The sequence below is a fragment of the Melopsittacus undulatus genome, chromosome 12, assembly GCF_012275295.1.
Source record: "Melopsittacus undulatus isolate bMelUnd1 chromosome 12, bMelUnd1.mat.Z, whole genome shotgun sequence".
NCBI lineage: Eukaryota > Metazoa > Chordata > Aves > Psittaciformes > Psittaculidae > Melopsittacus > Melopsittacus undulatus.
The window spans coordinates 17,563,544-17,577,436 of NC_047538.1; the positions used below are offsets into that span (position 1 = coordinate 17,563,544).

The 13,893-nt window shown below is 39.9% G+C and overlaps 1 protein-coding gene across 1 annotated transcript; it reads right to left on the minus strand.

The window, feature by feature from the left end:
- Window positions 1–5,753: 5,753 nt before the first annotated feature.
- Window positions 5,754–11,411, minus strand: RAN (RAN, member RAS oncogene family). Its single transcript, XM_005147725.3, has 7 exons — window positions 11,256–11,411; window positions 10,297–10,339; window positions 9,301–9,385; window positions 9,084–9,209; window positions 7,872–8,059; window positions 7,163–7,333; window positions 5,754–7,056 (listed from the first exon to the last, which is right to left on the minus strand). Exons 2-7 carry the CDS (start codon window positions 10,330–10,332, stop codon window positions 7,012–7,014), a joined length of 651 nt encoding a protein of 216 aa, XP_005147782.1. The 5' UTR covers window positions 10,333–10,339; window positions 11,256–11,411; the 3' UTR covers window positions 5,754–7,011.
- Window positions 11,412–13,893: the final 2,482 nt, after the last annotated feature.

Here is a 13,893-nt window from a genome sequence, read left to right on the forward strand (position 1 = left end):
AGTTATTCACCTACAAGAAAGTGGCAAAACATCTACCTCACAAGTAATCTTCAAGTTGCAGGCTGTTAATTTTCTCAAGCAGCTTACATCAACATCACAGAAGTTCTAGTAAAGTCAACTGACTGGCACAAACCAAGATGAGCGATAGAACCAACTGGATTATGTTGTTAGTTCCATTTCTTGTATTTAAAGCGTTTTGCTAGGGTATAGTATCAGCACTACTTTAAGTGCTTGCCAGCAAAGTACAGTGGGTGATCAACCCCTCTCATGTAAAGGTACAGGAAATTCTCACAATCTGTTGGATACTAGGTAGTCTTTATTTTAAATTATCTGTTGTGGAGTACCATTTAGAGATGCTCTCAGTTTTCAGGACAGTTTTGGCATTTCCCCTCCCTCTCCAATCTGCATCTTTCTTTCCCCCTACTGCCTTCATTTATCTGCTTTGAAATATGACAGGAGACTTCTATTAAGTAAAATGGCTACTAGCTAGCTAATTTTTGGAATCATAGAATCAACTAGGTTGGAAAAGGCCTTTAAGATCTAAGTCACACCTACAGTTACCCAGTCAAGTCTACAACTAAACCATTAAATTCTATAGTGTTTTATGTTATTAATCATTAGTATGTTATTAACATAGGAGTATGCTGTTCTCTAGATATTTATCTTTCTTCATTATCTTTTCTGGCAACCCACCTTACAGCATGCTTTCTTCTTCCTGCTTTTGAGGTATTTCCTATTCCTTCTCACAAATTTGGCCCTTTACAACAGTCATCATCTCACTGCCTCATGCAACATTCTGCTTGTTTTATCTTACCAACAGCTTAGGCTGTTCCAAAGATGCCACTCTTTGTGCCACGTTGCCCAGGCTCCTCCTGTGCAATGAATGCCAGTAGTTCCATGAGTACTACATTCAGCTAGTTATTTGCCTGTGTAGCTCACTCCAAACTCTGAACCAGGAATCCTGGTGGGACATCAGGCATGCAGTTTATTACCTATTAAACATGCAGAATACTTGAAGAACTTTTTGAGGATAACATTATCCAGCATAAATAAGCAACTATCTTAAAGCAGTTCTTCTGGCCCTCATGTTAAATTTGAAGGTCTCAGTGGGGGGACGTCTCTCTCCCTTATTTACTGCCTCTTAACCACAAGCTCTTCAAGCTTTCTGTTAATTTTGTTATGTATACTGCAACTTGACTACAAGATCAAGACACAAGTTACACAACACAGTACTGTGCTAGATTTAACTATTATGCATTCCGTAGCATATTTTTATTTTGCACTTAATGCACAGATGTTATATTTCCCCCGAGTAATGCTATACTTTAATTCCATGTCATTTATCAATATGTTGGCTGGTTCCTTATAATTTTCAATTTTTTTTTTAATTTATATGTACTAAAAAGTAGGCAAAGAAACAACTACATGATTTCAGTGCCAGTGCAGTGCTATGCTAACAGCATCACAAGAACAAAAATCATCCCATAATTAACTGTCTTGGTCTATTTCAAATACTTAATGGATTTAACTTTAAAAAAATAGCCTTATTAAAATTTCTATCTTATTTTGAAGTAGTGTACAAAAAAACCCAAAAAAACAAACCTGCAAACTTCTTACATACTCCATTTTAAATTTTATCAAGTAGCATCTGCTACTGCACATCCATAGCCATTTGCTACTGTTAATAAACCCAAGAGCATCCCTTCTGGAATACATGACACTTGTACAGCCCCAACAGATATACTCCGATTTAACATAATAGTGCTGGACCAAAGCAGCTACGCAGACAGTGTACCCCACCGTGTGGCTGCAACTGGTATCACAAAAGCAATCCTCAATGTTCCAATTCCCACTAAAGTTTTTAAACTGTATCAGACATGTTCAGGTAGTGAGCTAAGACATACACATGTACTTTAAGTCTCACATACCTGGCCAACAACTCCTGCATTTCAAGCTACAGATGATGCGTCTCAAACAGCTCTTTTTTATACATGAGGGTTGATTAACTACTGCACTTGTCTGCTATAGCTTGAAAAAATTTTATAATCACACTTTAGGTATTTAAGTAAAACTGATACAAGTAATTAAAAAGGTATAATCAAAAGGCAATGGGTACATAAAGTTCTCCTTTACTATGACCCACCTTTTTATTTATAAACTGAACAAGCCTCTTTAGTTTGCTTTCCCCTAAATACCTGCCCTGTAAATCCAATCTGAAAGTTGGAAATTTCAGTTTTATGGTGTAATCCATCAAAAAAAGCCTGACAAAAAAAAGCTGTCTCTCATATTTTCAGTATAAGGAAAACACACATTTGCTCCCTCCTGTGATATTTTCAAATGTCACCAAGATGTGAAATAGTCACCAAGAAGTTACCACTGGGCTTGTACAGTGAAAAGCTTACATAGTAACCACAATGGAACTTAGTATTTTTCAACTTGGAAAATCAGGCTGTGGCACTGGCTCCTGTAACTTCTCACCTTAAAAACAGAAAGCAAAGAAGAACTATTTACATTAGTCACTTCATTTGCTACCTTTAGCTTAACAATTAAGTCCAGAACACTTAAATAGTCATATCAAGGGAGATCCTGATGTGTCGGATTATAATCAGTGATTCCAGCACTTAGGCAATCATGATCAGAAGGACAATGGCTGACACCGATTAGTTTTCTTCTTAAATGTTATTGATTACAACCACCTTATGAGCTTCCTGTGACTGAAGAACTTACCTGACAATTTCAGTCCTGATTAACATATCAACAGGCAACTGAGAATAAGCCAAGTTCATGACTCCTATACTAAGGAGATTTAATTCTGAATATTTGCATTAAATATATGAAGCCTGTGACTTCAGAGATATTTGATCCAACATTAGAATTTTTGTTAGTTGTAAAATATGAAATTCTGTTTAAAATACATGAGGACATTTATTTTCATACTCCCTGCACCCCAAGCAAGTAGCAGAAATACAGGCATCTGATTCTTTAAATCCCAGAATTTCAGGGTCACAGCAAGGTGGACATCAACTATGGCTAATCAAAATAAAATCAAAATCGAACAACCTGCTCCTATACTGAACTAGTGCTCCAATATGAGCATTGGTCCTTTTTAGTGATGCAATTTGTAAAGCATAAGAATTTTTGGGAAGTGGCATTCATTCACAGAACAATGTATTCACTCTGTGAAATACAAGAAAGTTACCTACACAACCCAATTAAAACAATCGATCTTGAATGATCAAATTTGTACCCTAACAAGATTTAGAAGGCTTGTTATTTAGTACAGAGTCTATCTCAACAGTCCTACAATCATTCAATAACTAGATATATAAAGGGAGTATGGTTTGGATCATCAGCAAATCCCATGAAATCTTTCCAACAGTTTATCCTATCAAGCTTTCTTCTCCAGGTAAAAATTCAAAATTTAACTGTACCATTTCTCACGCAGGAAAGCAAGCTCTAAATCAAAACGAGGAAACAGGATTTTTTTTTACCATCTTTGCTGGAAAGGCAAAAGTTGCTGCCAACAAATCAGAGGTCAATGAAGACTCAGAACCACTACTGCCTTTCCCTGTCTAAGAATCTGGGTGTTCTCTGAAAAATCTGCTGGTATAGAACAGCACAGTAAACCATATTCTCCCAACACAGGTATCAGTAATGTTTCCTGATTTTGACCACTTGTAAATTATCAGATGTGCTACAGAACACAATCAAGGAAAAACTCCTTCAGAAGATGCTCATATAGCTGCTTGTGCTAGGAAAAAATATTAAAGGCAAACTTTTCAGCTCAGCGCTAAAAATCACCACATATACAAAACTGGCCTATTGTTTAATGCACCCATATGAAAACAAACTGACCAAAGCAGCAACAGACTTAGCTTTTCAGTTACTTGTAAGACACAGGGCCCTCTTAAACCAGGACTGATAGCCATCAGCTCCTGCCAATAATCCAGGAGAATAAAACAACCAGTCCTACCATCCCAGGTCAGAATAACTGGTTTCTATTAGACAGTTTATTCCTGTTTCAGGAAGGCAAAGATATAAAGAACAATTTGCCTCAGTACTGTTCCCTCCACTAGTTTAGACTAAGGCTATATAAGCCACACAACACAATAAATTCTAAAATAAAAAGACAAACTTAACTTGCAGGCATAAGAGGGGCAGCTTAGATCCTTCCTGATAAACAGATTTTCAGTTTCTGCAGACAGGTGTTCTCCACTGCTTCTAAGAAATATTCTGTTCAAAATCCATAAAGCTAGGGTTGCCACTGAAGCTCCTAAAGAAGCCTTTGACACTCCTGCATTTAAGGGTTCAGTGAAAAGTAGCAAAACATTTCCTCTACCTGTTTCTTCAACTGAAGCTTCTGCCTTACCTGTCTTGCACTTGCACTAGTTCAACTACTCTTCTAACACAACCCTCTGGGCTTGGACACGTACAAAAGTCCAGAGTTTTATCAGAACTAGGAACAGTAAATGGCCCAGTGCCTCATCCTGCTTTTGAAAATTTTAGCTGAGCAAGTTCTGTAGTGACAAGTCACTGAAAAAAAAATCTGAAACCAGAGATCTTAGTGTTGGAAAACTCATCAGTGTACAGGGAACAAGATAACTCCTCCCACAATTAACCTGTTCAAATCACAGAGCAACCAAGTAGAGTGAAGTCAGTACTGCAAAGGATTTAGGTCGCACCAGTTCAGTCCTAGTAACAGTAGAATACCGGTACAGACTGATGTGACTATTCAGTACAGAGGGTCTTAGAACACAAGTTTTATTTTCCTTATTACCTGACTACATAAAAAAAAAAAAAATCAATTTTGCTTAATCCCAATCACTGAAAAAATTCTAAGAAATATTATATAGTTAACTATAACTGAGAAATGTGCACACACATATTATGGCTACCTGCATTATTTAGAATCAACAATTAACAGGGACTGAATGTGACAAATGAAGTGTAACGTTGTGTACTTAATTCCACTTCCAAAACATTTCCACCTCAAGAGATTACTTTACAGCAGGCCTACTATTACTGCCTGCTTCAGAGAGATTTTTTGACTGGGAAGCAACACTGAAGATTACAAAGCAAAGCCCACTGTAGTCATGCTAGCCCTTAAACAGCCATTTCAACTATCATAAACCTTTTCAGGTTTTGTAAGAACTCATACTTAGTACCTTTGTGCAGCAGGTGAGTTGTAAAGATGACAACATACACACACTGAAACAATATAAATGTAACTTCAATGCTGCTTTTTTTTTCTTCTTAAGACATATTGATGCTGCAGAAGTATTGCAGTTTAAGTCAATTTGTAGTTTTTAAGCAGTGCATTTTCAGAAGCCAAACAGCTTGAACAGAAAAAAGCTAGCACACCTAGTAAAGCAGCAGCAACTAGTTAAGCTAGCAGTATTAACTAAGACACACAAACACACAGGTAAATTAGTAAATGCAAAGAACCTACAATAGGAAGTTAAAGCAAGAGGATCCAGCAAAAAGATCCAATGAAATGTTAAGTGGGAGTTTGCTTTTTGATCTACTAAGTACATGACATCCCTCATTTTCATTAAGAATTCCAGGTCCTAAACACAACCCATTTTCATTGACTTCCTAAAAACAAAACAATACCACCACCAAAACCCACAAAACTCCAAACTGAACAAAGTTAAAAGCAATTTCTTTACAACAGTATTGCAAAAATAGTAATCATAGTTAACACTTTTTGCTACCATGAGTAAATATTCAAGTAGGCATTACAGACACAAACATGGAAGTTAAAAGGAGTAAATGAAATGCTCCACTTTATTAAGAAACCAAAAAATACAAAACTGAAGATTCCAAGGCTTCATGTATTCAACCACTACTGAAAAATGGTATTTTCAACTCAGTTTTGTTTACTAGGAGTACTAATATTGACCAAGATTCATCTCTACCAGGTAGTGTTAAAAGTTGACATGTTCCACCATTTGTGTTGTAACAAGCTAGTTTCAAATTAAGAACTTGGTGCAGTTACAGTAAAGTCTAAGTATTGATATAAATGTGGTTTTAGTTAATATGCTGTTTGTAGCCAAGAGCTTTTTAGCTCAAACTACAGCTGTTTCCTAGTTAATGAATTTTAAGATGCTTAGAAAGTTTGTTTAATAAGCTATAGCTCTACTAAATGATGTTCCATGCAAAGATACAGCTCTTACGTCACCTAGAAGACCCAGATGACATTTGTTTCTGGCTACTAAAAACACAGAGCTCTGTGAAAGCATATTGTAGAACATATTAGAATTTAAAGATTCAAAAGACTGTATCTAATGGTTGCGTAATCGGAACTACACACTTTTCCCTCCAAACACCCTGCAGACCACATACATTCCCATCTGCACAGGAATGTTGATCCAGTCATGCTTACCAGTCAATTGTTCACTGTTTTAGTTCTACCTGCAGGTAAGTTCAGCTTTCCTCAGGTGCTTTATCTGCTTGAGGAAATCAAGGGAAGGTTAACTGTTAGCTCTGATTTAGCAAGAGAAGTGTAACATGAGAAGCAGGAGGGAAAAGAACAGAGAATTAAAAATGCAGCAGACAAAGGATTACCTTCAGCCGAAGAACAGAAGACACTTTGAAGGGTTTTCCTAACAATGCATGAAAAGTTCACTTGCTTAGAGATACTTGAAATACAACTTTATTATCTAAACAAAAAAGAATGGGAATGACAGAAACAAAATTTACCACTTAACACTCTGATGTGACTGCAGCATTCTTACATTTGAAACTCAAAAGGGGAAGTAATTGCAGTCCAAAAAACAGCTAAATATGCAGGTCCAAAATATGAAGTGTTTTGTTTTAGTTTTTTTTGTTGTTTTTTTTTTTAAACTGCCACATTCACTCCGAAGCCCATTCATCTCTTTCAGCATCCCAAAGATTAAGCACATGTTCTGCTCAGCTAGATAATAAAGTGGCAAACACGCTGCATCACTGACATCACAGGACAGTTGCCTATAAAACTAGACTTCTGACGCTGGGCTCCAGCTTCATCCTTCACAGGTCATCATCTTCATCTGGCAGTGCAGTGGTTTGAGCAATCTGGAACAAAGAAGCTACACTTAAGAACTGTTTTTCACTTTCTTGCCCCAGGAGTTTGAACACATTAACAGGGCACAAAGGCAATCACCTGACCTTTCTCACTTACCTGTAAGTCTTGCTCATACTGTGCTGCCAGTGCTGGGTCCATAACAACTTCAGGTGGCGCAAGAGCAGGCATGGCAACAAACTCCAAGTTAGGATCTCCAATTAGCTTTCTAGCAAGCCAGAGGAAAGGCTTCTCAAAGTTGTAGTTACTCTTAGCCGAAATGTCGTAATACTGCAAAAAAATGTGTATTATGCTTCATTTAAAAAAACAATACATCTCTGATATTTAGGGCATACTGATATTAACATGCATATCATCAGCTATACTTTTACCTCAGTGCTTTTCAACCATGACTGCTCTTTATGCTTCAGAAACAGCTATGCTGTTAAGTGTCTAGAAGCATACCATTTGAGGCACATAGGTGGAAACAGATAAACAAAAAGGTACCAATCTGATCAAAGGTGGAACTTTAAGGAGACAACATGCATCTATCTTTTCCTGTGACTTTATCTACTTTAGTTTCGCTTGCGTCATCTGATGAGATTCTGAGCAGTGAAAGCAAATGCACACAAGCTTTTTAACAGCTTATCATAGTGTCTGCTCAAAATCAGTGATGGCCATCTTTAACATCATTACTTGCCCCTTCCCTTATGTTTGGCCAACAGGATATGTTAACTTTTACAACCTGGAGTGACAAAGGCAGAACACACCATTACTGCACAGAATCCAACCTAAGAAATTTGATTCCTACAAATGCATGTCAACATACCTGGAGATTCTTCTTCCTGTGGAAGACAATGGACTTGGCCTTGACTTTTCTGTCCTTAATATCCACTTTGTTTCCACACAACACTATAGGGATGTTTTCGCATACTCGTACCAGATCTCTGTGCCAATTAGGTACATTCTTGTAAGTAACTCTTGATGTTACATCAAACATTATGATGGCACACTGAGCTGCAAAAAAAGCCAAAAGTTACATCAGGAGAGTAAGCACTTATTAAACAGGAGAAAGAAGATGTACATACAGAAATCATTTACATTTAGGGTTAAACACCTGCCTTAACTTTCCCCTTCAGCTTCACAGTTCTGGGAGCTGATGATTCTGTTAAAAAGTTCAATGCCTAAGTCCACAGTACTTGACCCACCATCACAACACCTTACATCTTTAGTGCCTCATCTTAAAGACCAGCTGTTTTTACCAATGAAACTGCCACACTGAGTCACATAGTGTTGTATGCTATAAGACTATACAAGGATTACAAAAGTCAACTTTGATTTACATACATATTTGACAGAACTTAGTTAACACCTATTTAACTAATCTCTGGAATCCTACTGAAGGTTTTGGGTAGGTTGAGAACTCATAGCCCACATCTTGGGACACCCTTGTCCAAAACAGCTCTTCAAAGAACATGGTGGCTTGACTCAATCCTGCTACTTCTAAAGGAAAAGCAACAACATCTAACTCTAATAATCCCTTGCAAAATTTTAAAGAGAAGCAGGTGACTGAAGTACACACAGAAGAGAACTTGACCAAGCAGAAATATAGGACAGTAATTCTTTAGAAAGGTAACTAGACTCTGGCATAGAAATGTGTAGCTTCATTGCTGTATCCAAAGATGTCTGTGCATTCCAAGGCTTTGCCTCAGCCAAATAGATTAATACAGATATAAATCTGTGCTAAATGACTTAACGACTGAATTTCATCAGCAATATCTTGTAATTTAAGGTGGACCACTATTCTTCATTAATATCAAAGCCTGCAACAGCACACTGAAATTCAATCTTAGGTTGTTCCTACACCAGCACAAGTTGCCCAGCAAAGGAAATTACTGTACCTACATGAAGAGTTTGAAAACCCAGAAACCAGTTCACCATTGCAAGCCAAACTAAAGCTTTCAGAGTGACCAAAAGTAACAGAATGAAAGACTGAACTGCAAGAGATTCCAAATATTCCCAAAACACACACACTTCTTACCTTGGATGTAATAGCCATCTCGCAGGCCACCAAATTTCTCCTGTCCAGCTGTGTCCCATACGTTAAATTTAATAGGTCCTCTGTTAGTATGGAACACCAGAGGATGAACTTCAACACCCAGTGTTGCTATAGTAATAAGAAAAAGCAACACACTTGGTAAGTCATGAATTGCACTTTTCATTTTATCATATTAGAACTCAAGTTTCTTCAGACATACCTACATACTTCTTTTCAAATTCACCAGTCAAATGACGTTTTACAAATGTTGTTTTACCAGTGCCACCATCACCAACCAGGACAAGCTGTTGACAGATAAAGGCAAGAAAGTCAGAGCAATACACTTCTAGAGACATTTATTGGTCATTTTAGTGAACATACTACTTATTGCTACAAAGACCTTTGTCCTACAGGATGCTGTAAACAAAAGACTGGGTTCTCCATAAAGGAATTCACTGTACCAAGACCCAATTCGTTAAGCCTGTTGTGCTGTAACTGTAGTCAGACTTGTCTAGTTCTGTAGCTGAAAACTATAATGCACTACAAATACAGTTCTACTAAGATACAAGTCATTGAATGAAGAATATTTGGGGTTTTCAAACTGAAGGTGACCATATTTAGACAGGAACTCATGTAGGCCCTTAAACTGAAGAAACCCACCATAACCTTACAATTAAAAAAGCCTGCACTACTAACAATTTGAATGCTCTAGCCAAGTATTGTAGAAGATGCAATTAACAGCCTTTGAAAAAACAATCTGAAAGACTTCTGGCTGTTAAAAAAAAAGTCAACCAACCCCTCCTGTCCAAATAAAAGAAAGCCACAAAACACCAGGAAGTTCTGTTCTGAAACACTTTCACCTATCTTCCCTAAAAAGAAAAATATATATATAAACCCCACAGAAAACGGTTGATTCTAATTCAGTTTAAGTACATTTTGCTGTCAGCTTCACTTCTGAAATTTAAAAGTCACTTTATGAGCAAAGCACATTAAACTACAAACAGCATCTGATTGATACAGTGCAAGAGAATCTTTTTGTACAAGTTACATGCTGTGCTACCATAAACTAAGTGCACCACTAAGCAAATACCATCAGTTCAAAACCAAACCTACCATCCACGTTGGCACTTCATAGTCGTTCGTCCTACCTTTTCACTGGGAAAAAAAAAAGCGCCAGAAAAAAAAAAACCCAACCCACAGAAAACCACTCCCTTACCTTAAACTGCACTTGGGGCTCTCCTTGGGCGGCCATGCTGGGTCTGCAGGGGAAATGGCAGCATGTGAGCTCACAACGAGCGAGCTGATCTCAGGCCCCGCCGGAAGGGGACGGACGCCGTTTCCCGTTCCCAGCTCGCCCGCAAAGGCGCGTGCTCCGCGAGCCAGGCGGCTAGGCCGGGCCCGCGCCGCCCCCCACACCCGACCGCACGAGGCGCCCGTGGTGCCGGGGCCATTCATGGGGCAGGAAGCGGCGCCGCGTCTCCCCGCATGTGGCGGGAACGCGCGATAATGGCGGCGGTACCTCCCCGCCCACCTCGGCGCCTCGTAACGGCAGGCGGCTGCCGCACCGCTTCGGTGTGGGGCTCGAGAAAGGAGACACCGATATGCGGTCTCCGAAGGACACCTCCGCGAGGGCCAAACCCAGCCTCGCTCTGCGGAAAATCCTCCCCAGCCCGGCTAAAATCCCTATCCCAGCCAGCAAGAGAATCTATTCAATGACCGGGAGAGCCCAGAGCGAGTCCTCAGGGGGTGGTCCAGAGAGAAGCGTTTCTTTGGCCAGGCCCAGCCCCGCCAACGGGCCTAAACGCTCTCTCCCTCCCCGCCATGAGCCACCATGACTGAGCAGCGCGCGCCTCCTCCCCTCCCCCCGCAGGCTCGGGTCGCTGGAGGCCCCGCTCTGTTCCTCCGCTCCCATTTCGCCCGCCCTTTTTTCTGGGACTAAGCAGAGCACGGCTCCTACCCTTCCACCTCTTCATTTCCAAGGGCTGAGAGGAGAAAAGCCACAAGTCAGCTACCACAGCAGCAATGGTCACTGAGGCCCACCTCTCTAAAACCCAACCCATCTCCTGATACTACTCCTGGCGGTAACTAACGGTGACCGCCATCACCATCATTCAAGGTTTTTAAATAGCCACACCCGCTCCCACAAGGATAAGGGGGACGCCCGGGCCCCGTTACCTTTCCCGAGGGGTCTCTCCGCGCCGCTCCTCTCCGCTCGGTGCCGAGGCGGTAGGAAGATGGCGGAAGCGAGGTTCAAATACCCAGACAGCGACGCCGCGCGGCCACAGAGAAGAGGAGGAGCCGGCGTCACGTGGTAAGATGCGGGTGGGAGGGGGCTGCTAGTCCGCTGCAGCCCTAAAACAGCGGGTGGTGGTGGTGGTGGGGCCAGGTACAGTATTTTGCCGGAGGCGGAGGATCGGTCTTACACCCCCTCGTGGGGTCGGCGGCCCGGCGAGACTCGGCCTGTTCGACAGCGGGGAGCAGCTCCTTTGTGGTACAGGAGGAAGGACGCTCGCGCACAGCTACCACCTGAGGGGCTTCACGCCGCAAGCAGCGCCTTCCGCTGTAACGGCCGAGCTTCGCTGGGTGAGGCAGTCTCGAGACCGAGCTGAGCTCAAGGAACCCGGTAGTCTCCCTGCTCCGGCATTAAAATCGCACCAAGAAGCGTTTCAGTCACTTGATGGCACTCAGTCTGCAGACAGAGTTTAAAAATTGCGTGGAGTTACTTAAAAAACTACCACACCGCCTCAGGTATGGCTTAATAAAGCCTTTAAAGGCAGCAGGTGAATTTAATTGAAGAGCCTCCAGGTGGAAACAGCCGTGTTTAAAAGGGCTTCTCTCAGATGTGCCTCATGACCATGATTGTCAGCTCTTCACACAAACCCAGCTGCACCCACTGAAGAGTGCATTGATGAAAATAAAAGTTATTTTGTAATCCCTAGATTTAGAGTAATTCTCTAAGATCTCAAATCCAAACTTCAATGGAATCAAGTTGCTCAAAAATTGACTTTCAAAGACCACAAGTGTTTTACATTGGCTGCAAGTACAAGATTCATGGGTATGGTGTACACTGACTTTTAAGGTTTCTTTTTTTCTCTTATTTTAGTCCAGTATACTTAAATCAACTTTTATGCGGTTTGCATAATGTTTGTTATGCACCCCATAATCTAGAATAAATAACCGATAAGATATATACATACATATATGGATTGAACTAACAATCTTTCATGGCAGGTTATATATGCAAACACAAATTCCTTACTTTCTACAGGCATAGATGCAACATGTACACAAAGCTTCACAAGAGTGACTGTACTGTGCTGTATTTTTTGTTTATTTGATAGCGCAATGCCAATCTAAACATTGCATAAGATTTCGTTTGTTGGAAGAATCTCTGGCTTGTTGGATTTGCCTTCCCTTTTTTTGGATGAGTTGGGTCTGTGGGCTCTTCAGCATTTTTACTGATCGCCTCTAGGTGTCAGGAAGGATATTTTTCAGAACGCACAACTCAAGTTTTTCTCAGCACAATGCTATCTTTATAAAATCCTCATGAATTCCACCTCTCTTCTTGATAAATAGGCACATTTTTATAAATAGGAGCCCATAAGCCCACATTAGCTGAGTTCGGCAGTTGTTAATATACACAATTCCAGGGGGAAAAGACAAAACAAACCCAATTTGTAACTGTGTGTAGAATACTCACTGTACTTCATAAACTTCTCAATATCATTCAGATGTATTAGTAAACTACTTTTTTTCTCTGCAAATTAAATGGTTATGATATCTAATACTTCACTTAGAAATAATTAAATTAGGTTTCTAATTTAAAAGGCCCCTAACAGCATTTGAGCTCCTGGTAAATATTTATTTTGTTGTTATCAGTGGAACCCAGTTTTCCTCATCTGTTTTATCATCATCTATACGTAAGTGTTCTGTTCAGAGGATGCACAAAGCATCTGCTCCAGATAACCCCATTCAGCAAAGGCAACAAAACGCTTCCAAGCACTCATCAGCAGTGTAGGATTACTATCTAAAGGATTAGAGTTACTAAGATATCACTAGGTAATCAGCATAATACTTACTTTTAAAAGACCTTTTACATTTCCTGTATGTTGACTCAGGTCAACTGTGAACAAACTTAGGAATTCACTGATCAGATAAATGCACAAGGTAAAAGGCAGCTCCTACTATGTGTCTGAAGACACAAATGAGGAATGTCACAAAAGGTAGCACTGGAGATAAATGGGATCACAAGAGCTAAACAGTGTATGTGACTAGAACTGCTATTAGTAAGAAGTAAACCATTTTGTAAACTGTAAACGAAGGCAATGATACATGCAGGCAAGCAATGAGAAAAAAACAGAACTGTACTTTCCAGTTACAGCAGTGATGTGGAAACGTCTGGAATATGAGCTTAGGCAGGAACAGAGATCTGCACGCTGGTGTTCAAGGTGACACAGGAAATGACACTGAAAGATTTGAAGCGGAAATTAGCCACTCTCAACACAGATTGGTAAAACAGACCATACAGTAGCAAAATTAAATTACATATTTGATGACAAAATTTATTCATTTTTTCACCAAGTAAAACATGTCTGACTAGTTTTTACTAAGAGACTAAACTCTTGGAAGATAAGCATATACTAGGTCAATGATGACGGGCAGATGTAGACCTTAACTGTTTCAGAAAACAAAAATTCAGCCATTTACTGTAATTAAACTGTTTTACATTGCTAATTCAGGATTTTAAAATTCCCTATCCAGAATAAACTTCTTTACACAAGGAAAATTATGCTCAGCATCCAAAAGTAACAGA